This window comes from Drosophila sechellia, chromosome 3R (assembly GCF_004382195.2).
Source record: "Drosophila sechellia strain sech25 chromosome 3R, ASM438219v1, whole genome shotgun sequence".
In the NCBI taxonomy this organism is placed as follows: Eukaryota; Metazoa; Arthropoda; class Insecta; order Diptera; family Drosophilidae; genus Drosophila; species Drosophila sechellia.
The window spans coordinates 18,885,636-18,909,584 of record NC_045952.1 but is presented as its reverse complement, the minus strand read 5'-3'; the positions used below and the strand labels follow the sequence as shown (position 1 = coordinate 18,909,584).

The following is a 23,949-nucleotide window of genomic DNA, read 5'->3' as shown; positions in this document are numbered from 1 at the left end:
CCATTGCCCGCGGGCACAGAAGCCATTAATTGTTTAACAAAAGCAACCCAACAACACTCATGTCTGTTGATATATGACATTAACAGCCCTGAAATATAGAACGCAGTCGCTGTTGTATTTTTAGTTAGATAACAAATTATTAACAGATGCTGGGCGCTGAGCTTTTCGCAAGTCAGTTTAAGGAGTTAGATTAATAAAAGGTTTCTAATCTGTTTAACAACATTGCACTTTATTTATATTGACTGCATTAGTAGTGCTTAAGCATATACATACATATATTTATATAGATATTACTGGTATAAATTAGGGAACAAGCTCTCTGGGTTAGCTTGTACTTTTGGGTTTTATTCAACAACTTTCTAAGCTAACATTAATGGGTTTAAAACTATGTGGTAGATTAGTTTAATTCCGTTTGTCTGACAAGCGCACCCTATATAAAAACACACAACTCGCCCATATATGCACATCCAAACTGTTTTTGCTAATAAACAGTCAAGTTTCGGTGATCAGTTTCAATTCGCCACCCAGCACAGTGGTACGAGATTCCTTGAAATGCCAGTTGGAATTTTGAAAAATTTTAACACAATCTTCATGACTTTGTTTACAACTTGGGCGTATAAACAAATATGAATCGGCGTTTCCAATAGCCACCAATCTTATCGAACTCGGGCATCCACTTGTCCCACTGTGCATTTAGTCAATTCAAGTTGATAGTACCCATGTGTACATATGTTTTAGCTTCGCCATAAATATCGCCGACTTCTGAGTGTGTGCGTGTCTAAATAAACTACGGCTGACATCATTCCTGTGTTAACATATTCGCAGTTAAGCTCATTATATCGCAAGACACAATTTCGTAAAGTGATTAGTTAGTACATCTTGCAGCACTGGGCTCCTCCTCCGCATGATTCCGATTCCACTGGCCTGCAAGAGATGAAAGAAGAAATCCGATTTAAACAAGTTCGTAAATTCCAATCCCCCCAATCGTATCTACATATGTATCTATATTGTATATGCTCGTGTATAATTGCTTAATTGCGGATCAAATAGATCATTCGATCGAGCAAACAATGGGGGTCTGAGCAAAAGTTGGGGTGCTCTTTTAAATATTAAATATCTTTTAGACCATTTTTAGACCACCCGTTTAATTTACAGTAACTTTAATCCCAAACGTGCCTGGAATTAAGTTTTGTGTGTTCGGCATGCGGTTTTTCTAAAATGCGCAATTGACGCCCGCCGGTTCGGTTCGCCTGAATTTATTTCAACTTTTGCGCTATATAGAGACCGAAAACCGATTTCTATTGCCGTCTGTTTATTTGCATATTCCGCTTTAAGGCTCAAGTGAAAAAATTCCGAAAAAATTCAAGGTGGAATCGAACGCTCGCGTTGGAGAACAATTCCCAGCAGATCAACAACGAGCGTCTCTCGCTCTTATCAAGTGATTCAAGAAAAAGATGTATCTTTAGAGCTAAATAAACAACAGAACCGAGCAGAACAGCAATAACTATAAACTCTATATCTTCTGTGGGCAGATCTTATTTTAGGCCCCACAATTTGCAGCCAACTGTTCGACGCTATTATTATAGCATAGTGGATCACCTGGCGGCCTGATAGCGAATATATATACACAAATGCCAACTAATGAAAAGTTGCCTCCATAGCATGGCAATGCACAGTTAAGCGCTTATGGCCTTATCTGGCGACCTCAGCACATGACCGTGAACGGAGCGGGGGAATTAATCAAATCGAAAGAAATACCAAATGGGGCTGCTGCCACTCCCCCAGAACCTGGCGACCCTTCAATGGATGTGCATGTGTTGGATGTCTTTGATTCTGATTCTGTTCGATTCTAAATTCGAAACTCAATCATTTATAGGCAACTGACTCATGACAGAAACTTCCGTTGCGAAAAACGTGTAGCCAGAAGATATGTTAGCCAAATGCTTCTATATGGCGCTCTTGGATTCGTATGTACATATATCTAGATGTGTGCTCCGGCAGTATATGGAAACCGCTAAGCAAACAAACAAACAGCCAGGGCGTTATGTAAAGTAAACAATTTGAAGACGAACCCAGGCGAACGGAAGGGCCCCAGAAAGTGAAGCGTTTTTAATAGGTTTCCCATTTGTAGCGCAGAACGATGATGATACAGTGACAGCATGGTAAGGCAAATATTGAAAGTTTCTCTGGACATTGCTTGGGGCCCACCGAAATTCGAAGAAGGGCAGTGCGATATAGCCAAAATTATAGTTCCGCAAGCACAACTAATGTCTATTTTAAAACAATCAACAAGGGAAAGTCTCTAAAAATAAGAATGTCTCAACCAAACCACGGAGAAACAATTTGTTTCAGACAAATACAAATATAAATGCCTAAAACAAACAAATGCCGGAAACAAATCGTTTCTAGAAAGTACTTTTTAAAACAAAACCGTTTTTACGACCAATTTTGTTTGACCTTTAGAAAAATGAATATCGAATTTAAAAGTGTATAGTGTTGGCACTCTTTTCAAGTACTTTTAATTTAGTACAGAAATTATGTTAGAAAAATATTAATTTTATAATAATTATTATAGAAAAAATATTAAACTATTATTATTTAGCCGTTTTCCAGATAGAGTCTAAAAAACATTTGCTTGTTTTAAATTTTGCAACTAAGTTCACCTTCTCGAAGGACTTCTGTAATTGGCAATTTCGCCTGCCAAGGCCGAACCGCACCCAAAAACGCTAATTTACGACCCATAACAAAACTGCACCCGTCATGCGTCTCACCTGCTTGTGCGCCACTCCACTCCACGGATGGAAGTGGAACCCAGCCTGCTGACCTTTTGACCCGTTCCACGCCCCCTCCCTCCTACAGGACGAAGTTGCGCAGCTTTTCGGTGGGCAGTGTCCGATTGGCGAACGAGACAATCGCCGCTGCCGGCTGGCTGACGGACAGGTCGCAGAACACATGGCACTGGTTGTCCGTTGAACTGTGCGACCTCCTGGCCACGAAGGCGAAGATGGTCTTCTTGTCGGCCTCGCCCTCGCTGGTCCACATCCTGTTCTCCGGATCGATAGCACAGTGCGAGATAACATCCGCCGTGTAGTGCTTCCGGAAGAACTTCTTGCGCGTGTTGTCCGTGAGCGTGATGCCCTGCGAGGAGACCTTGAAGTGCACCTCCGTGGGCTGCGGCAAGGGTCGCTGGCCGTACATCTGGCGGATGGCCTTGCGGATGGCCTCGTTGCCGGTCAGCGATTCCGTGTCGCAGGAGTAGAGCCACAGCACATTGGTGGCCGCCCCGTGGGCCAGTAGATGCTGCTGGGCGGGGGTTGTGGCCCGCACCGGTGGCACTATATCCCGATCGGGCAGACGGAGGAGACACGGCAACGCCAGCTGGCTAATGGAATGCTCGAAGACGAGGGCGGACAGTGATGTGAACACCGGCTCGTCATCGCAGCCCTTCAGATGAACTCCCCCCTTGGTGGGCTCGATGAGGAAGTGACGCACCAGCTCCTGTGAACCGGGGGGCGGTTGGGACACCCTCACCACCAGGCCATAGGAATCCTTGTACGTGGTGGAGTCCCTGACCAGGAACGTGCCCGGCTGGGCAGAGGCCAGCAGAGCGATGGCATCTTCGCGCGTGAGATTTGGCTTGTACCAGAACTGGGACGAACTCCGGGCAAATTGCACGGAATCGGCGGACACCTCGAGTGGCTGCAGTGCAGGCGGTACGCCACGACGTGGCCCTGTTTGATAGATCGACTCTGGGGGCAACTGGGTCGTCGGCGTCAGAGACGCAGATGATGATGATGATGCCCCAAAAGGCGTGCGCGGCGTGACCGGAAAGGCGGGCGTTTCTGGCCTACTGGTGGGACTAGGCGTCATCTGCGGTTGGCCATTGGTATTTGGGTTGCTCACTCTCTTCGTACTGGTGGCATAAATGGGCGAAGCTGGTGCTGGTGCTATAGCTGGTACTCCTATTGCCGGCAATGGCGAGGTGGACTTGGATGTCGATGTGGATGCGGAGAGATCGCGACGAGTGCGCATGAGTGTCTCCTCCATGTGGTTCTGGCCATAAACGGCGCCCAGTTGCTCCAACGGCTCCAACTGCTGGCGTTTGTGGGTCGTTTCCAAGCTGTTAATTGTGTGATAATTGCGTTCCACGGTCCGCCGATTGACCACGCCATCTGGCACATCCTGATCCAGCCGCAGATCCTCGAACTGAATATTCCTCGTGGTATACGGTGTGGGTTCGGGCCTAACATCATCCAGATTCAGATTGAACTCAAAATCGTAGTTGTATTTCGTTGATTTCCCATTCGACGAGGGACTCTTGCGGTATAGGGTTCCATTGCTATCGTTCTTCAGCCCATTTCCATACCCATCGCTCGGATAGTATTGCCTCTGGGGCGGAGCGGGTGCCACTCTGGCACGATCCCCGGACGACTCCCTATCCAGATTCCTATATTCATTGTAGACCTTTTCGCGTCGCTCCCGCAGCAGCTGCTCGAAATTATCTCTCACCGGCGTCGGCGTTGCGCTGCTCGACCTGTAGTGGTATGTATTGGCGATGGTGTTGGTATTGGTCGAACTGGTGGGACTAACGCCATTGCCCAGCGTTTTGCGCACCAGCAAAGGGCTCGTTAGACGTGTTGGTGGCTTTATCATATCGCCAGTACCGCCATTATTGCTAGAACTATTCGAATTCACATTCGTATTCGTTGGCCCGAAATCAAAGTCTAGAAAACTATCCACTCGCGTAGGTGTCGGAGTTTTTCGCAGCGGGGTCGAAGTTTTGGCTATGCCATAGCTAAATGGCAGCGAGTTCTCGCGCGCGTGATAAGGTATTCCATTTCCATTGCCGTTTCCAATTCCATTTCCATTACCAATTCCACTTAGATTCCCATTTCCATTCGCCTGCCCATTGCCATTCACATTATAGTTTTTATAGTAATTATTGTTATTATTGGCCGCGGTGTATTGGTATTGGTATTTGTGGTCGGCGGCAGCAGCGCTTTCTTCGTACGGCGTCCGCATTGTTTCGCGAATTCCAAAAGACTGATTCAAAAAAAAGGTCGAGAAGATACAACTCAAACCGTAGAGTCGGCGTTGGCGTTCCGCTCTCTCTCGTGGATGGGCTCCCGCTCTCGCTCACGGCGTTTGTTGGCCAACAAACAGCAAGTCAACCTCCTCAAGTCTGTTTCTGGTTCGCCATGAGTGGGCACAGTGGGCTAGGCCCTCGTAAATTCATCTCTTAGGTATAGATTTCTAATTATGAACTTCTAATAGGGTGACCAACCTGGCGTATGAGTAATTTTTGTGACAACAATGCGTATGAGCAACATTTGACCATGTTTGATTTTACAATAGAAAAAGCTTTACAGTAAATGTAATACATTATCAATATATTTCCCACAATTGCAATATTGGTTTTTTGTAAATTTCGATTTTTGGTGGCACCAACAACTGTATCAACCAAATCCAGAGATATTGCGAAAGTGAAAGAACAGCATTATAAATAGATCTGCCATCGGGTATTTATTTAATAATCCCACGCCCACTGTGCCTCCAATGCTCACAAATACACGCCAAAAGGTGTTGGATGCCAAGAGAGATCGCTCCATGAGAGAGTGCACATAGCGGAGACAGAGAGCGAGATGCGATGTGGAGAACGCGAGCCAAAGAGAGTGGAGCGTCGGTGATGTCATCCCCACTTATTGACGAATACACACGAAGGAGAGCCCCAGCCAAACGCACGAACTAATCAAAACAAGCAATCGAAGCCTATACAGATTAGAGGCCCCGTAAAGTTCGATCCGTGCACGTTGGACGCGAATTTCGATCAAAGAACCCGCACATTGCAGTCCCGTTTGGAGACCAACGTGTGCTGCGATCTTATTGGAGTGCAATTGATAACAGCTGTGGGGGATCGCTCCCTCTTAGACACTTCTCTCTGTCCCTCTCACGTAACAAGCAACCCCAATTGGGGGGGCTTTTTGAAATGGTAATTCGCCGATGGCACCCACTGTAACTTCGGGCACGTTCTTCCATTGAATTCTTGGCGTTTTCATCAATTAAATTGCCTCTTTTTCTTTAAATGAGCTGCATTTGCTTTCCGCTGAGTGAAACAAACGATCGTTGTTTATGCCATTTAAATGGGGTTTTCTTTATCAATCAATTGCGGTCTTGTTTCCCAGCAGGTTCAGGTTGCACTTTCCCGATGAACTTTTGTGGCTATTACACATACACCATCAAGCAAGAGGCCACAAATGTACACTTGGAAAAAATATTGCTACATTTATTAGAGACTTCTATAGAAACAGTAAACAATTTAAATATCTTTCTAACTTATGTACTTTTATCATTATTCTAGTAAACCCTGATTAGTTCTTACACTTACTGTGGAAACTGAAGTATGTTTCCATCATTTACATTTTTCTTTCAGTGCAGCCCATAGAGAAGAAGCTGTCGCATCTTTTTTGATTTCTCAACATTTTCTTGTAGAAAGTGTCGTGGTGGGCAATCGAAACAACAACAATGGGTAAGGCAATATGATTGAAACCCCAACCGCCAAGTGACGTCAGTGGAGCAACAGCAACATGGCATAAAGAAAACAAATCAAATTCAGCGAAAATATGCGCTTTAAAAAATAAAGTATGAGAAATAACTGCAAAAATCCTCTGCCAATGCCAGCAGAGGTGATCTTCTTCTTCATCTGCTACTTGCCATGGCTGTTGTTCTTGTTGTTGTTGTCTCAGCAGCCAGTTGTGGGTGGCAAATAAACAAGTTGCTCTCTCGCTTGCTCACTCGCGTGGGGCAGACCCCACCGCCTCTCTTTCGCACTCCGGTGACCTGCCGCCGCTCTCTTTCGTTGGCCTTAGTTGCGTCCCTAGTTGGCAACTCGTTTACCTTTTTCGTATTTTGTTTTTCGCTTTTTGTCTTGCAGCTTTTCGCTGCGAACATCTGTTGTTGTTAACTCTTTCTGCCGCAAATCTGTTAAAACAAAGTCATGTGGAATTTTGGTAATGTCAATCAGAGCCATATGCTGTGACAACCGAGGATTGCGGGCCCATCTGGTCATCTAATGTTGTCCAAAACGATGGAAAGCTATCGCATGGACGATTACAGATAGTTTGAGTGTGGTTTTCGGGTGTGCAACATACGCATTCGATTCAATTGATTCGAATGTTCGCATCAAGTGGTCGTTTCGCTTCCCACTCGAAAGTTTCCACGCTTAATCAAGTTTGGAGATTGGAAGTTGGAGATTGGCCTGTCATATGCATCTCAAGGGGATCCTTTTCCAAGGCTCGGAAACTAACTTTTGGATCGAAAGCGTACATGTAATGTGGCTTACACTTTCGCATGAATGGGCTTGTTGAACTATATAGATTTGTGATCTCATTCAGTTAAAGTTGAATTATTCATTACCTTTGTTTAATAACATTGAAATATATTTATAGCTACATATGTAGGTTGTGTCGTTTCCTGTCAGAAGTTTGCGTCTTATTTTTGCCTTTGTTCTAAAACTTGTTTGGAAATATACTGCCCAATGATGTTCTGAAACTTCCAGATGCTGATAATTTAGCACATGCACAAATTATTGTCTTCCAAATAATTGGTCATTATGCTATAGTTTTTCAAACCCCAAAGGAAAAAACACATAACATTTTTTATTGACGTTCATTGAATTTTATTGAAATTTTGCGAGTTAATACAAAACCGAAAATAGAAATTAATGCAATTAACATTAAAAACGCCCGCTCACCGTTACAATGCCACTGAAAAACGTTTGTTTAATACTATGGTTAACTGATTTACAATTACTAGAAGAGTGTCTCGGTTCTTGTCTACAAAAATGTAAAATAATAGTCACATTTAAAATTGCATAAATTCTAGACAAGTGTAGATGTTATAGTATGTCGTACATATTGTTTTTTTTTACTTTTTTTTGTTTTTTTTGGAGAAATTCTCATGCATAAAATGTTTTTGTATTTCATAATCATTCTTCTTTTCATATTTTCTTTTATTTCTTGTTGTTGTAATAATTTGGAATTATGCATTATATGTTTTAAATTTTATTGCATTTTATGTAATTAAATATATATAACGTACATCACAGCAAAACTTTATAATTTTTTTGTTTGTGTTTTTCTTGGTTTTTTTTTTTTTGTTTTGTTTTGTTACTATAAATATATTTTTATGATAAGCTTTTGATTTTTGTTAATAGTCTGGAAAATAAAAAACCCGAAGAGAGTTGGAAAAAAACTATTCGATGGAAACACGTAGTATTAGTGCGTTAGTTCAGGATAGACGGAAGCTATATAACGAACTAAAAATCGTGAAAGTATCGAAACTGGATAAAAATAATAAGATTGAATAATGTTTCTTTTCCGCTTAGCTTGGTTGATTGAATTTTTTACATATACTCATACTCGTAAGTAATTATGTCAGTGCACGTATAAAAGGTATTCAATTCATGTATATAATATATTCTATATATAGTTATTTGCTTTTATCATAACGTTCTGTTATTGTGACAAAAAATAAACTTTATTTGGGTTTTCGTTTATCATTCAGTTGATGTTCCTACTAATAAAATTCTAGAAAAGCACAACACCTTTACAATGGTCTTTTGTAAATACCATTCATATATATTAAAAACAAGAAAGAACGCTATAATCGGTTGATCCGATTACATGATACCCGGTAGTCATTATCCTGGCCAACTTTGGGGCGTTCGCTGAATCGCTTTCAAAAATAAACAATATTTTCTTAAAAAAGTTGTTTTATGGAGATGAAAATATTTAATCATCAAAACCTACATTCATTTTCTAAATTCTTAAACGGACACGTTTGTCCGTTAGTTAACGGACATCACTATATGTGTTGGATTTCACGTGAAAAAATATGGATATCCTTTTCGAATACCGGGTATAATAAATACACACACGTTTTACACATATACTAGGTATCAAGATTGCAGTAATGCATAGCTTTATTAAGGACTTGAGAACGGGGGAGCTAGGTCAGGTTGGCTTTGGGTAGGAAAAGTGCTGCAAACTCTCGCTATAAGCAACGGATGAGCCAATAGATGCGGCTTATGGCCTTCCCGAAGGGGCTAAACTAATGTTATGTATATCCATTCTCACAAAAAATCAATGCTATCCATAGTATATATATGCTATAAAAAGTTGTTGAGTTAGTTTCAATGGTTTTTTAATACGAATGGAGGGCAGGAATCATTTCAATTTACTTGTTCTTCTCATTTCTCGTTTGGTTTAGTTCCACGTTAATTGGTTAATTGTGTATACCGATCGATCGATAGATAGATATAGATAATTATTGTATGGTACTCGTACTTGTACTTGTACATGTATATTGGTAAAAATGGTTGCTTTTGCTCTCCTTCTCCGGCTTCAAAAGGCTAGTGCACGTAGTTCGCTTAAGTCGCTTAAATCGCTTATATCAGAGGGAAAATCTCTATGTGTGTATATATGTTTGATACTCGTAATACTCGCATCTGATGCAATTTTAATAGACAAGTCACATTGAAGGAGGTTAAGGTGTGTTTGTGTGTGTGTTGTTTATGTTAATGTTGTTAATGCTTTAGAGTGTTTAGAGCTACAGACGTTACAGTTCAAAAGGCAAAAATACTACGGAAGTGGATGGACTGGTCGGTGGGCGGCTGAGGTCACCACCCACGCACGCTGGCCCTGGAAAAGTCTAGTTACGATATACGATACTTGTGTTCTCATGGCGATTGCAATATGTTTAATTACGCACACATCTACTACGAATACATTAATAAGCCCACCAATATACATATGTATGTTTGTTTCTATGCCTGTATGCTAAATTCTTATATGGTTGCTTTCCCTCCTGTAAGTGTGTGTACGTGTGTGTGTGTACCTGTGTGTGTGTATATATGCATCTATATATAGTATATTTGTTGAAACGCTTATCGTCCTCCGTTCATCTGGTTTAGTCGATTTTAAAGATTGCTTATATGTTTCAAGGTTAGTTGCTTCCGTTTATAGTTACTAATTTTCGAACAGTAGAAACGAACAAAATATATATTTTTTTCCCTCATAGGATATCTTTATCATTGTTTTTGTTTGGTTTTGTTTTTTTTTCTTTTGCTAGTGCAAGAAGAAGAACTTCTTCAGTGGGTTCAGTTCGTACAATTAGTATAAAATGCAATGCACTATATTTATGCTGGTTTTTATGTAAGTCGTATAGGGGTAAATATAGTACGTTGTTGTTATTAAAACTAAATGTAATGGTAGTAAATACAAAATACGTAGAGGAAGCAGTAAATACGCAAGCCTAACTCAAAAGCGTGAAAACACAAATCCAAGTTACAAATATTTCGCTTTGCTTAAATATGTATTCTATATAATATATAGCTATGCATGGCTATGCGTGTGGACAGCAACAATTCAAGATAAACCACTTCGATTTGGCACCGATACCTCAAAAGGTCCCGAAAAGCCCCTGGGGATTAATAATTCCTGAATGTCCCATAACCATAACCATCTGGGCTTTGAGTGACCGCTGCCAAGCATTTGAATACACTATATTTGTTCGCATATAGTTACTTGAATGGATTACAGGATATCCTCGAGTTGTAAAGGCAAAGAAATTCTATTGTTAATTTTTTGTGCAATTCTTGGCTTATATACAGACACTTGCTTTACGTCATTATCATTCTCCACACACAAATATATCTTCGCATATATGTATATATATATACGCTTTTTAACTATAGTTGAATTCTTGGTGGTACGCATATATGGGTTACTCCTAATTACGGTTACCATTACTCACATACGAACTAATGTCTAAGACAAGCTATTGAAGAGGCGGCGAGTTTCGCGTGGGCGTGGCCGAGGGGCGGAGCGGGTGGATCCATTATTCGTGGCCAGTTGGGCGGGGGCATACAGCTGAGGAGGAAGCGTCGACGGTTTGGCAGTTGGATTCGTTGCGCGTTACATCAAGTGATGGCGGTGGTGGGAGGTGGCTCCCCCGCCCCAGACCAGCCCTCCACGCCCGGAAATCTCCTCCGTCCCGACCACTCATCGCCCGGAAAAGCAAAAGCTGGAGGTGTGTGGAATAGGGTTTCGGGTCTAGGCCGCTTGGCTCTGCTGCGGATTGGCGGTGGCCGCTGAGGCCTCGGAAGTTCCCGCCACTCCGGCACTTGCGCCGGACGTGCCGCTCAATGCAGCCGCAGCTCCGGCTGTTGCCTGCGACTGTTGCTGCTGGTCGGCGCCGTCGAAGTAGTCGGAGGCATTGCCGCGGCAAATTGGGCACGTGCGATTCGACTGGTAGGTAAATTGAGTATTTTAGATTTATCGTGGCATTTTTCTTTTTATATTCTAAAGCACTCACCCGCAGCCATTTGTCCACGCACTTGGCGTGGAATTCGTGGGAGCAGGGCAGGACGCGCAGTAGCTGGCGTAGCTCAAAGTCACACATGCACACCACACAGGATGATTGGTCGCCTGGGGGAAATATAAGTGGATCCGTAAGTAAAAAGTGGATAAGTAGTTGAAAATACTTAATAAATTTTATAACTATGAATTTAAATTGTAGCGTATATGGCAAATTTTGTACAATCAATTTATTTCAAAATGTATAGCATACTTTCCCGGGCAGAATTCAAACTGAATTACGTATACGCACTGTTGCCATCGCGGGTGTAACTTCTTCCTACAATTTTGTTTTCCCTTATGTATTGTATCAATTTGATTTAAGAAATAATATAAAATAGCTGTTCCACTTGTCGGATGTTTTTATATAATCTTAAATATCTTTCTTATCTATCTTAAATATCTGGATCTACAAAGAGACTTAATCACTCACCGTTGTGCACCTCCGGGTTGAACTTGTAGCTGGGCAACTGATCGATCTCGTTGCGGGTGAGTCCCCTCGGCTTGGCCTCACCCAATCGCTCGGCCAGGCTGAGCAGCGCCTCGTAGTTCTCCGTCTCATTGGTGTCGCCAGAGCTCAGATCATGTTGGTTGTAAGGCGACAGCGGGAACATGGCCCTATATAAAGGATAAGCATTGGGTTATATAATGGACAAGCAGAATCGAGATCTTCGAAACGTACAGGAAATTGAGCAAGAAGCCAGGGTTGATGATGCCCGAGGTAGCCTGAATCTGCACAGGAGCTTGGTGGGCGGCGAGCGACTGCGGCGGCAGGACGTGACGATGTCCATGGTTCGCCGTCCAGAAGCGCGGTATGCGGCGGTGGGGCGGGAATGTGCGGCGGTCCGACGAGAAGAGGATCTGCTGCGCGGTGGTTATCTGGGCGCTGGCAGCGACGGCCGCTGCAGCTGCCGCCGTGGAATGTAGATGATGGGTGGCGGCCGCTGCAGCCGCTCCGCTCAGCGGCGTGATGTGGATGCCCGGCGGCAGCTGGTGAGGATGCGGATGAGCATGTGGATGGGCGTGAGGATGGCCATGGGCTCCCGGCGCTTCAATGGGTCCAAGATTGGCCGTTGCAATGGCCACCACATCCCGCTGCTGCTGCTGGGCGGTCAAGGTGGCCTGGGAAATCATTTGCTGGGCTGTGGTAGAGATGGAGACATTAGATAAGCATTGGAATCCAAAACTCAGTACTCACCCTGAATAAGTGGCTGATGCTGTTGTTGGAGTGGAGGAGCGGCCAGTCCTGGTGGTGGGGCGGCGGGGAATGGCTGCGTGTAGACACCGTGCAAGTGACAGGGTGCTAGTCTAGCCTGCGCCGGTATAGGATAGGTGCAGAAGGAGGCCCAGAAGGGCTCCGAGGGACGCAACTGCAGGTTCACTGGCACCTGGTTCAGATTGAGGTCCACCATCAGGGAGGCGGGCTGTGGCGGTGCTGGTGGATAGCCCACCGCTTGCTGGTGACTCGGTGGCTGCGGCGGCGCCTGCACCTGCTGCAGAATGGGACCCACCGAGCTGCTGGAGGTGGCTCCTCCAGAGCTTCCTCCACTGCCACCCAAATCCCACGGTGAACGCTGGACGTGCGGCGGTGGCACCTGCTGCTGAGGAACGTAGTGCGGTTGTGGCTGATGATGGTGTATCGGGTGGTAGTTGGATGGCGGCTGCTGTTGCTGCTGCTGAGGATGATGAACCTGCTGGCCGTACTGCTGTTGCTGCTGCTGCGTGGAGGTAGCCACATCGCGCAACCGCGGGCGTCGAAGTGGCGGACTTCCCTGCTGCATCTGCAGAGGATTACCCGTTAAGTTAATAAGCTGAGGACAAGACCATTCTGGAAACTCACGTGTGCCATCGGACAACGGTGTTGGGGCTGTGGTCCGTTCTGGGGTCTTCCGGAGATGCGGCGGCGCTTTCGCGACGGACTGTCGGAGTTGAGGCCTCCGGGTCCGTTGTTCAGCGACAGCGAAGAGCCCGACAGGCCCGATCCCGAGGGCAGTTCACCCATAAGTCCTGGTCCGCCGGTCGAAGTGGACGCACCGTTGTTATTACCATAGGCCATGTGCTGGTAATGCGATCCATTGCGTCCGTAGCCACCGCCCCCGCTACCTCCTCCGTTGCGCATAAAGTTGTACGAAGAACCCTCGGCTCGATCCCGATGGTCGGGTCCTCCGTTCTGTTCGGTGTTTCCAAAGTGCTACGGATGAAGGAGTTAGGATTTAGATCTTTCTATCTCTGCTAACTTTAATGTGTATGTATCGAACCCTAACTATACTTATCATAGTCGTATTAGTCAATCAGCTTACGTTATTCAAGTTCCTGTCGTTGTAGTTGCGCTGGTGGTGTCCGGAATTGATCAGGCCATTCATGGATGAGGACGGGTTGTTCAAGTTATCGGGCATATAGCGACGTCCATTGTGGCCATGTCCGTTGTTATTCCCATTTCCGTTCCCGGAATAGTCCCGCGATTGAGCCGGACACACGCCACGTCGATAGTTCATATAATCGGGTGGTCCATTGGTATTACCATTTACGATCCCGTTCCCGATACCCCGGTTGTTGTTGTTATTCCCGTTGTTGTAGCCACGTTGGTGATTGTGGCCAAGATTGGGGGAGTTCCCGGGACCTTGACCTTGGCTGTGGCTACTGATGGGTGCGGATGCGTTATTAATTTGATGTTGTTGTTGTTGGGGCAGCATCGAAGACGCAGACGAAGACAATGACGAAGGCCCATGAGGAATTATATCGGTACAAGAATTTACATTCACAACATCAGTAGGATTACTATTTGTTGTTGGATTGGTTGAATTGAAAGTTGTTGCGTTGATTGAATTTGAATTCGTTCGTGTTAGCGGAAGGGATTGGCGATTAGTCTGTTGCTGTGGGCTATGCAATGGATGGTACTGGTGTGGCGGATGGTACTGGTATCGGTATTGGTACTGGTACTGACTGTGATGTGGATTGGGGTAATGGTTTTGACTACGTGGCGGCGGGTTATGCTGATTCTGATCACTAGAACTGGAGTTGGAACTGGAATTGGAATGGGATCTGTGGCCAAAGGATACTACTCGCTGGGCGGGTGGCGTGACAGGGCCAAGCGTTAGGCACAAACGGGCAGGATTCAGTCTCACCAGGGAAACGGACATGGATCCATAGGTGTGGGATCCCCTACTTCCCGTACACATCTCGTGAAAATTGGAATGGGAATTTTGGTTCTGGTTGGGGTGGGCTTGGGGATTACTACGCTGACTAATGGGATTGTTGCTAGCATTGCTGTTTGTATGGCCGTTGCTGTGTGGGGAGTTGGGGGAGTAGGAATGCGGGGGGTATTGGCGGTAACTGTTTGATTGCTGTGGTGAACTCGAATGCGGGTGGTGGGGTGAGTGCATTTGGGTGTGGTGGGGGTGATGGTGACCTTGGTGGGGGGAATGGTTAGTGTGATTGTGGCTCTGAGTGTGACCATTGTTGTTGCTGTTGTTGTGATGATGATGCGCTTTGCTATTGTTATAAATACAAGTTCCGCTAGAATTACTTGTTTGTACATCGCTGGATTTTCGATTTTGAGGATTGCAGTTGCAGTTTTGTTTTAGATAATATGTAATACATATATACGTATATATAGAGAGTATAATATTCGGTTGTACGAGATACAGTTGAAAATTGTTCAATCAAATCAATGCAGTAGCAGTGTGTGGTAGTATTAAACACAACCCATATATAGTTATTTGTATGCATATTACATGTACAGGTAGTAGGTAGTAGTAGTGGTGTATATATGCAGAGTGGTAGCCACACACATACGTTATTTATATAGTTTTTTATTTTGCAGTAGATTTCGGTTTTTTTTTTGGTTTTATATGAAGAAGAAAGAAAAACGAAAAAGATAAAAATAATATATATGTAAATGGCAAAATGCAATAATTAGATATTAGTTTAATATAGATATATATATATATATAATATCGATATGTACACACATTTAGTATAAAACAAATACGTACGTACTAATTAGTTTCACATCGTTTGCAGATATTTCTATTTCCTTTTTTTTAGTTCTGCTCTTTTGTTTTGAATGCATTTTAGGTGGAAATTTGGTTAGATTTCTATTTTATTTATTTATTTGTTGCTCGCTTTGTTTTTATGCACACTACGCTTACCAAAAATCGAAATAGAAACGGAAATCAAAACAACGAAACGCCAATCGCACACTGTTCTTCACACTATTCAAATTTAACGTAACGGCAAAAAGGCAACTGTAACGTAATAGGCCGATCTCACTAGCTAAACACGAGAGAAATACATTGGATACGTATATATATATTTGAGAGAGATAGAGAGAGTGCTGGTCATGCTCCAAAACTATATGAAAGAGAACGTAAACCGAAAACGTAAATAAACTGGTACAAAAACAACTCGTACGTAAGCTTGAGCTTTTCTTCAGCCTGTGAAAAAGCTATTACGAATTACTGTTATTATTATTATTTTTGCGGGTTGGGAACGGATACGGAAATGGAACAGAACGAGATCCAAGAGATCGTGATCGAGCTGGGCGCACACCATAAAGTAGTTCTTATGCCTATGTATAGTTACTTATGTACACGCACAGCAAGAGAGTGGGGGAAATGGGGCGTGTCTAAGCGCCGAACGTTTTAATTTAATCGTAACGTATGTAAGCCGGTGTCTGCGTAACATATTAACTCTTACGGTCTAGATGCAAAAGCTGCGATTGCAACTGGCTAAATAACAACTATTGTACGTACAGCTGTGTTTTGGATAAAAGCAGTGAACTATTCTTAAAAAATTAAGAAATCGATTTGAAAAACATAAAACATGAAATTAAACTGTAAGCAAACGCTGATATTTTAGTAAATTTGTTAGAAGTGTGTTCATTTCCAACTACTATTATTTAAACACAGCTGTATCTCAGGTAGACGACAAATCAAAGAAGAGTACTTGATAAACAGAGTGTGACAATGACCATACAATGCTGTACTTGTTGTTATTGTTATTATTATTATTATTGTGGCTCGCTTAAAGTTACACACACACACACACAAACAGTCAGTAATAGAAAAGAGCAGAAAGAGAGATATAGAGAGAGAGCAAGGAGTAAATCAAAAGAAGGATATGCTCGAGCTTTTTAAAAAGAGTTGAATTTAACAGTTGTTTTTCGGTAATTTGTCTGTTTTCATTGTTAAATTGAGTTAACTTTTGGTTTTTTGGATTTTCTATTAGGTTGGTTTGTCAAACATTCTAAGCCGCAGTGTGCAAAATGCAAATAAATAAGTAAAACATTAAGCTGAGTTTGTTGATCATTTGCAAAACTCGACTCGGTTCGCCTCGACCTACGCAAAGTTAAGCAAAATACATCAATCAATAGTCATCAATATACTTAGCTATCAATCAAGAAACTCAACTAAAATGCATCATTCATAAAATGTCGAAATCGAAAAAAATTACAACTAGTTACGGTACGGTTTGGATAAAGAGGAAATTTTGTAACTAAATTCATACTTGGCTTGCACTTTTCACGGTTGCATTTCACATATTTATCATCGCATTTATGTTCGTTCTTGGTTTTTTGCATTTTTGTTTTAATATAAATTTAACGAATAGCATTAAACGTGAAGCGACACTATTCGCAAAACGAAAGTAAGGTTATCAAAAATCAAATAAAACCGTATATCAATTAATAACGTTGTGGGTGGGTTTAGGTCTTGAAATTGGGAGCAGGTGGAAACTCTACCTGATGGATTAAATAGTGTACGAATGGAAACAATCTTGCATATATATTGGCCTACAAAAATGACAATATCTGATTAACATATTTTAGTGGATTTCTGGAAATAGAATCTGTGGAAAATCTTTTAACCTTATAAAATTAATCAATTTTGATCTTAAATTTCTTTTTCATTAATACTATATGGTGCACAAGTATATTCGATTTATATGAAAAACCCTCGATACATAATTCAAAGTTTTAAAGTCAACTTTTGATAGCCATGCAAAATAATGTAAAGAATGTTACTCTAATTTCCACTTGAATTGAAATAGTCCTGTTTCGATGCTGCATGAAAAGCACTTTCCCACCCAACCATATAAATGTAAATTCTCTACAAACGTCGTGTGACGATGGTCGATGTCACCGTCTATGTTTCCTTGACCAATCAATTACTCACTTAAATCTACTGCTGACTCCTGCTCTAAACAGTTAAAAGCCCGTAAAGGTAATGGTAGTAATTGCCAGCTAAACTACCCACACAATAAGGAATCAGGGAGAAAGAGAAGGTGGATGGCTTTTAAGGTAGGTCCTTGGGGATGTACTGAATGGGCCAGAGAGTGACAGAGAGAGGGGGAGAAGGAGAGATAGCATGCTGGTAAGTACTTAAGTCCGTTAGACGCGCTTTACTCAAAATCAAGAAGAAGCGTTGGGGACAAAGAAACGACTACGAAACGAAAGAGAAATTGCTACGTAATAAATTTGGTTCGCCATTTTCAAGTGCTTTTCATGCATTTTCTTGGGGAACTGTTTGATCGGTCTTAAGTCTATGAAACATTGAACGTTCTTCAAGTTATTACAAGATATTATGGAAATTAAGAGTTTCTGATTCGGTTAATACGCATACGGTATCTTCTACGGAACTTCACACTGCTCAAATTTCGGGTATGGTAATATAAAAGCGGTTAAAAAATGTACATACGATAGGTAAACCGTTAAGTAAATTCAAATCAAAACTCAGTTCGTGTTGGATAGTATAATGTGGGTGTGTATGTGTAGTTTTTGATGTCAATGCTGGGATAGTTACAACGTTAATTAGTATAGATGGTATGGTATGGTAACTGAGTGGGTTAGGATGTGGGTTCGGGTGCCAATTTCGACGAGGAACAAAACACAAAATGTACAGTACGCAAGATAACGCAAGAGAGTTACAAATGATCGAGAAGTATAATCGGTATAACACTATATCCATTATGTGTCGCCATCAAATCGGCGAGGCAAGCTTTTTTGTTTAGTGCTTCGAAAATTCAACGGTTAGGACCAATTCAAATGTTTTTGGTTGCACTACTGAACGCGACATTAATTACAAAATTCTCCCTTTAGCCTAAAAGCGATTTTCGGTTCTTGTTGACTTTTTTTTCAGTTCAGGTGTAATAGAGATAGAGATAGAAAGTAGATAAACTGTTCTAGTCGTGGGGGAAGTTACAAGGATATGTCTTGTTAATTATGGATGGATATTCATTGGGGGTTTTCGGGAGCGGTTCGGATTGGATTTGGGGGGTACGTTTCGAATTCGCTTTTCTTTTCAATGTCACTTAAGGCTAAACATAGAGCTCGATTCCAGAAAAGGATCTCGAGTGAGTAGGTGGAAATGGTTCAAAAACGCAAGCGGCTCTCGGCTCTTACCAATTTGGGTTTGCATCTTTGTTATTGACATTGTTGCTGTTGTTGTTGCTGTTGATGTTGCCTCCGTTGTTATTGCCACCGTTGTTATTGTTGTTGCCGCTGTTGTTGTTCAAATTGACGTTGCACCAAGGACTGTTGCCCAGCCACAGGTTGTTGTTGCCGTTGTTGCTGGACCGCTGCTGCCCCTGTTGCTGCTGCTGTTGCTGTTGTTGCTGCTGCTGCTGGGCGTGCGGATGCGGATGTGTGTGTGGCGAGTAGACCATGCGACCGCCCAGCCCGCCACCACCGCCGCGTTGCGAGCGGACCGATGAGGAATTGCGGGTAAAGGGCCGACGGCTGCTGCCCCCATGATTGTTGCCGTTGTTGTTGCCGCCGGTGGCATTCGAGTTCAGCATGCTGCTGCCGCACTGTTGTTGCTGCAGATGCTGCTGCCGCACTGTTGTTGCTGCAGATGCTGCCTGTGGTTGTTGCTGCTGCCTGTTGTTGTTGCTGCTGCTGCTGTTGTGGATGCCACTGCTGTTGCTATTCGACTTTCGACTGGGCGAGAGCTTTCTTTGCGCTTTTCTTGTTATCACACAGCTGCGGGCGGGAGTAGAAACGAGACGATTTGCTTATTAAGTGGCCGCTTGAACACTTAACTATGCAGCCCGGTTCCGTTTGCAATCTGAATACGATTGGGACCATCCAAAACTGATCAAAATTTAACAATTTTGTTTTACAAATACTGGCGACTCAAGGGTAGAAATGAAAGCATTATTGTATAGTACCATTTGTCCTAAAAGAGCTTTTATTTTCTAGACCCGAATCACACAAGAAAATTTACTTTACTTCCGCGAATTGTTGAGAAAATTAAAAATCATATTATATGAGGTCATGTTGTTGTATCTTTAGTCACAATAACTATTAGCTGATATTGTGTATTTTATTCAAAAAGTAGTAGAGTTCGCTCAAGTTCGTGATGCCACCAACTCAGATTAGAATCGAAAACGGAAAACGGTTTTGTACGCTCTAGATGTTTGTGGATTTTAATTTGTGGTATTTGATATTACATTTTTGGGTTTTATTTTTATTATTATTTGTTTAGGAAGAAGTATTCTAAGCCGGACCCGCGCTCCATAACAGAAAGCAAACAACCAACAAGCCAACATGCTCAATAACAAAACATTTATGGTTTCTCTAGTAGGCCAAATACTTACTTAGGCAGGGATAATAAAATATGTATATATATATGTGTATATATTGATATGTATATATACGTGTTGGTGTGTTTATGTGTGGATATACGTAAATATTTATTGTAATCGTAATAAATAAAACAGCAACAATTTTTCAGTTTGTTTATAGAGTGTAGCTTTAATAGGTTTTCAATTATATGGAACTGAGATGAGATACGTGCGTGGTTAGTTTTTCAACTATAGGTATAAGTACGATATAAATGTATATAAATTCATGTATAGGGGGTATGTGGAAAAGCTGCCGATACAAATACAGATACGATATATATAGATATAGATATAAAGTTAACAGTTACGGGTACATAGGTAGTACATATGTATGTATGTGTATATGTGAACTAACTCCGCCGACTCCGTCTGCCATGATAAGTGGGTAACGATAAATTTTACACTTTCAGCGTTTCCATTTTAAGTTGTTAAACACGATATAACCCATCGTTAAGCCGCCCCTCGCAAATATACATAACAGGTCAATTGAAAAGTTCCCGACTTGGCCAAATTTGCGCAATTCGAAGCTCATGGAGTTTTGGATTTTGACCGAAAGCTAAATAATTCTGTGAGACCGAGTACTTATCAATTGACCTAATACGTATTTATCTTTATGTGTTTTACATGAATGTGTCAACAGAACAAAAACAATATTAGTGGCTATGTTTCTTTGGGTAGCGCTTTGGGTTTCGGTTTCTATTCTGCTGTCGGCTTCGGGTTTGGTGGATATGTATGGATCGAGTTTGAGGGGCGGATGACTGATTACAAACTTATCGCTTATCGCCCGGCGGGCAGTTAGTACAATCGAAAGATTCCAGATCAAGAGAGCGACAGATAAAGAGGGTTACACTTAACGTACATGGGATGTGTGTGGTTGTGTGTGTGTGCTCTATAAGTAGGTAATATAGTAAATACTAGGCGTAAAATAGAAAACGAACATGTGCAAAGTAAAACAAACAGTGTGACAAAGTCGTGTTGTCGTATATAGTATATAGCTTAAATGGTTGGGTTAGAGATCGATCGTATTTGGAACCATTAGGAGAACAAAGGACAATTACAAATAATTACAACGTGTCTAATCGTACTTTGAACTTCTTTTCAGTATTCAGTCTTTGATTGTTTGTATGTTTAACAGGTTTACAAAAAGAAAAAAAATAAGTTAAGCTTACAAACTAAAGCCGTTTGGTTTGCCAGTTGCGGTAGACCGTTGATAGGTTGGTTGGTTGATTGGCTCAGGATGGCTGATAGGTTGGTTGGTATTGTAGGCAGTTCGAGGATTAAACGTTTAAGACTTGCGCTGAGATTCAGGTGTGCAGTTTGCATTTTGCAGATTACATTTGCATTTGCGCTTGCAGTAGTTGGTCAGTGAGTTTGAGATACAGATACGAATACGGCCAGATACAAAAGTGTCAACGGCACGGCACGGCACGGCAACGCAACGCAAGGGGCAGATGGCAGTCTTATGTGGTACATACGGGCATGTATTTAGTATACACTTTCGGTTTAGTTGCTTTCGGTATCAGTATAGCTATTTATTGGTTTTTACGTGTAGCTATATACGAGAGTCAATAGGGGAAACACTTGATGATCGGTATTCGTTTGAGAGACGTGTGTGTTAAAGAAGCGGGGCACGTCTGGCCGCGGCCGTTAACAATGCAAATTTACCACCAAAACCAGCAATAAAATATTGTATGTATGCTAAAACAAAGAAAATAAAAGTAAAAGAAAACATTGCTATTACATTCAGTTGAGAAACTAATTACTTGGGTTGGTTTAGTTTGGTTAGCAATAAATGTATGTATATGTGGGATAATATTAAAATATATATCTATAAATATATATATAAAGCCCGGTTTTAATTGCGGCCAATGAGTATTAATGCCAATGTAATGCAAATTAGACGTAAAATATAGGCAGGCAGTACAATATACAAATGCTTGTTTATCATAACGATAATGGTTGTAATTGTGGTTCAATATACAGTTGCAGTTAAACTAATAGTGCTGTAAACTATTTTTGGTTTGTAGTCTCTGAGAAATGGTTACTTGAATATGTTGCAGTGGAGTAAAGTTTCTTCTAAGAATAAGGTTAGTGTTGCTTAAAACAGACATTTAAGTAGGCATATATTTATATTTTCGAAGGGAAACGAAATATATAGCAAAATAATGGAGTTCTTTAATTTATACCCCAAATTATATTGCGATATATATTTTTAGCATTAGAAGTCTGTTCTTTTTCTTTTCCGATGCTTTTAAAGTGGTTTCAAAACTCAAGATTTCGGAAGCACCCTCTTGCTATAACGACTGTGTCGCGGCATAAAAACCCTCGTTGATCAGGGTGGTAAATATTATTATAAAGATAAGATAAGTGCATTTCTAAACATAGATTATAAGATTTAATGGAGCGATAACATATACATATGTATGTATGTATATAAATAGCGACCTCTTTGGGGCTCTCCTTAAACATTGTAAATAGACTACATTTCCGTAATTTAACTATTATTTTGACCACAACTGTGTGTGTGGTGGTGTGCATGGCCCAGGGCGACGCTCCAAACTCCCGAACCCCGATCGAAAAGCTATATAGCAGCGACTACTTCTATGCATACTTAGGCAGGGTCGGTGTTCGAGTTGGGGTCACACTACGCCCTCTCAAAATTAAAACAATAAATTATAAAAAATATACGCATATACACACAAGCAAGCAGACATCAAAATATTCGCTTTTCCAGAGTCCAGACCCCAACACCCCATACACACTCACACCGACGCACAAAGAAACCGAGAGAGGGAGAGCAGCGAGCGGCACTGAGAGCACGTGAGAGGACCCACCTACTGTGCATATGTGTGTGTGTGTGGCAGCTCCTATTGTTGTTGCTATTGCGTAGTCATGACAGTCAACTTCATCGAATGCTCTTTTTCGCTTTTCTTAGTTTCGTTTTCTTTACACACATTGATTATATGAATATATGGATATGTATACCAACGAACCGCTTGTTGGCTATCTGGTTTTTGGCAATTACGCTGCGCTGTGGCGTTTCAAAACACGATGATGGGGCTAAAAATTGTGCCTTTGTGGTATAGACACGGGTTAATTTGCATTGACTGCTGCCACAACATAACTGCACTTTGCACTCACACACACACTGAGATATGGTTTTCAACGCAAAGCATTCGGGGCGGGGTTTTAATATTGCTATTGAGTTATAGACGGAGTAATCCGAAATATTTAGAATAATAATTTTACACACCAGACGCGGAGCTCCCGACTCGACGGCAGACAAAGACGCAGTGTGGTAAAATGTGCCCAGACCAGACGGGGCGCTCCTCTTTCTCACGCTCTCTCTCTCTCTCTCTCTCTTGTTTCCGCTGCGAGTGTAGATATGTGGATGGAAAATCGAAACTCTGTGGCTGTGGCCAGCCCCCGCGGCCCCCTTTTGCTATCTCGCTTGCTCGCACGGACAAAATCAACACAAGTTCACACACATACAGGCACACGGATGTGAACTCACAATGACAACCACTTCGTCACCAGCAGATAAAAAAAAGTGCTGGCCTGAAGACAATTGCGTTTTATGTAATTCCACTACATATGTACGTTACGAAAACAAGCACTATTCATATTACACGGTATACATTATTACTTGCTATCGAGTCCAAATTGCTGGGCAGAAAAGGTCTTTAATTTTTACGCTTTATGGGAGTTTACCTTGGGCTCGACCTGACAAAGAGTGTGGCCGCGGCGAGACTGTGAGAAATTACCAAGTGCTGTCTGTTATATTAATCCCAAATATACTAGAAATAATAGGGGAACATTTGTTTACCATAATTTGAGATTTACGCATATTATAAAACCCTATATTTAACTAAACATGCTTAAAAATATTTTCAAAACAGTTTTTTAATAGCAA

The 23,949-nt window shown here is 42.0% G+C and overlaps 2 protein-coding genes and 2 long non-coding RNA genes across 9 annotated transcripts; 2 read left to right on the top strand and 2 right to left on the bottom strand.

Annotated features, from left to right (window-relative positions):
* Positions 1 to 693: 693 nt before the first annotated feature.
* On the bottom strand, positions 694 to 5,045 carry LOC6607098 (tensin-2). The gene is made up of 2 exons (XM_002031850.2): positions 2,772 to 5,045; positions 694 to 924 (listed from the first exon to the last, which is right to left on the bottom strand). Exon 1 carries the CDS (start codon positions 5,020 to 5,022, stop codon positions 2,854 to 2,856), a length of 2,169 nt encoding a protein of 722 aa, XP_002031886.1. The 5' UTR covers positions 5,023 to 5,045; the 3' UTR covers positions 694 to 924; positions 2,772 to 2,853.
* Positions 5,046 to 5,055: 10 nt separating this feature from the next.
* LOC116801686 lies at positions 5,056 to 8,110 on the top strand. Its single transcript, XR_004362169.1, has 2 exons — positions 5,056 to 5,989; positions 6,431 to 8,110. It is a non-coding gene; the product is annotated as an uncharacterized LOC116801686 (long non-coding RNA).
* An 837-nt stretch (positions 8,111 to 8,947) lies between these two features.
* LOC6607097 (RING finger protein 44) lies at positions 8,948 to 23,779 on the bottom strand. 6 transcript variants are annotated; one of them, XM_032722747.1, is made up of 9 exons: positions 23,748 to 23,779; positions 18,814 to 19,392; positions 13,715 to 14,954; positions 13,255 to 13,605; positions 12,613 to 13,195; positions 12,097 to 12,556; positions 11,848 to 12,032; positions 11,374 to 11,486; positions 8,948 to 11,306 (listed from the first exon to the last, which is right to left on the bottom strand). In XM_032722747.1, the coding sequence occupies exons 2-9, from the start codon at positions 19,206 to 19,208 to the stop codon at positions 11,112 to 11,114; spliced, it is 3,522 nt and encodes a 1,173-aa protein (XP_032578638.1). In that variant the 5' UTR covers positions 19,209 to 19,392; positions 23,748 to 23,779; the 3' UTR covers positions 8,948 to 11,111. The 6 variants fall into 6 exon arrangements, with proteins under 6 accessions (XP_032578638.1, XP_032578637.1, XP_032578636.1 ...); XM_032722746.1 differs by lacking the exon at positions 23,748 to 23,779 and adding an exon at positions 23,290 to 23,365; XM_032722745.1 differs by lacking the exon at positions 23,748 to 23,779 and adding an exon at positions 21,206 to 21,315.
* Positions 11,217 to 11,754, top strand: LOC116801685. Its single transcript, XR_004362168.1, has 3 exons — positions 11,217 to 11,309; positions 11,367 to 11,509; positions 11,578 to 11,754. It is a non-coding gene; the product is annotated as an uncharacterized LOC116801685 (long non-coding RNA).
* Positions 23,780 to 23,949: the final 170 nt, after the last annotated feature.

Excerpts from the sequence above, each read along its gene's own strand:
- LOC6607098 (XM_002031850.2), bottom strand. The coding sequence starts at position 5,022 with ATGCGGACGCCGTACGAAGAAAGCGCTGCTGCCGCCGACCACAAATAC.
- LOC6607097 (XM_032722747.1), bottom strand. The coding sequence starts at position 19,208 with ATGCTGAACTCGAATGCCACCGGCGGCAACAACAACGGCAACAATCAT. Across the intron at positions 14,955-18,813 it reads AAAGATGCAAACCCAAATTG|CGATGTACAAACAAGTAATT; the intron begins GTAAGAGCCGAG and ends TCGAAAATCCAG. Across the intron at positions 12,557-12,612 it reads GCATCAGCCACTTATTCAGG|CCCAGCAAATGATTTCCCAG; the intron begins GTGAGTACTGAG and ends TCTCTACCACAG.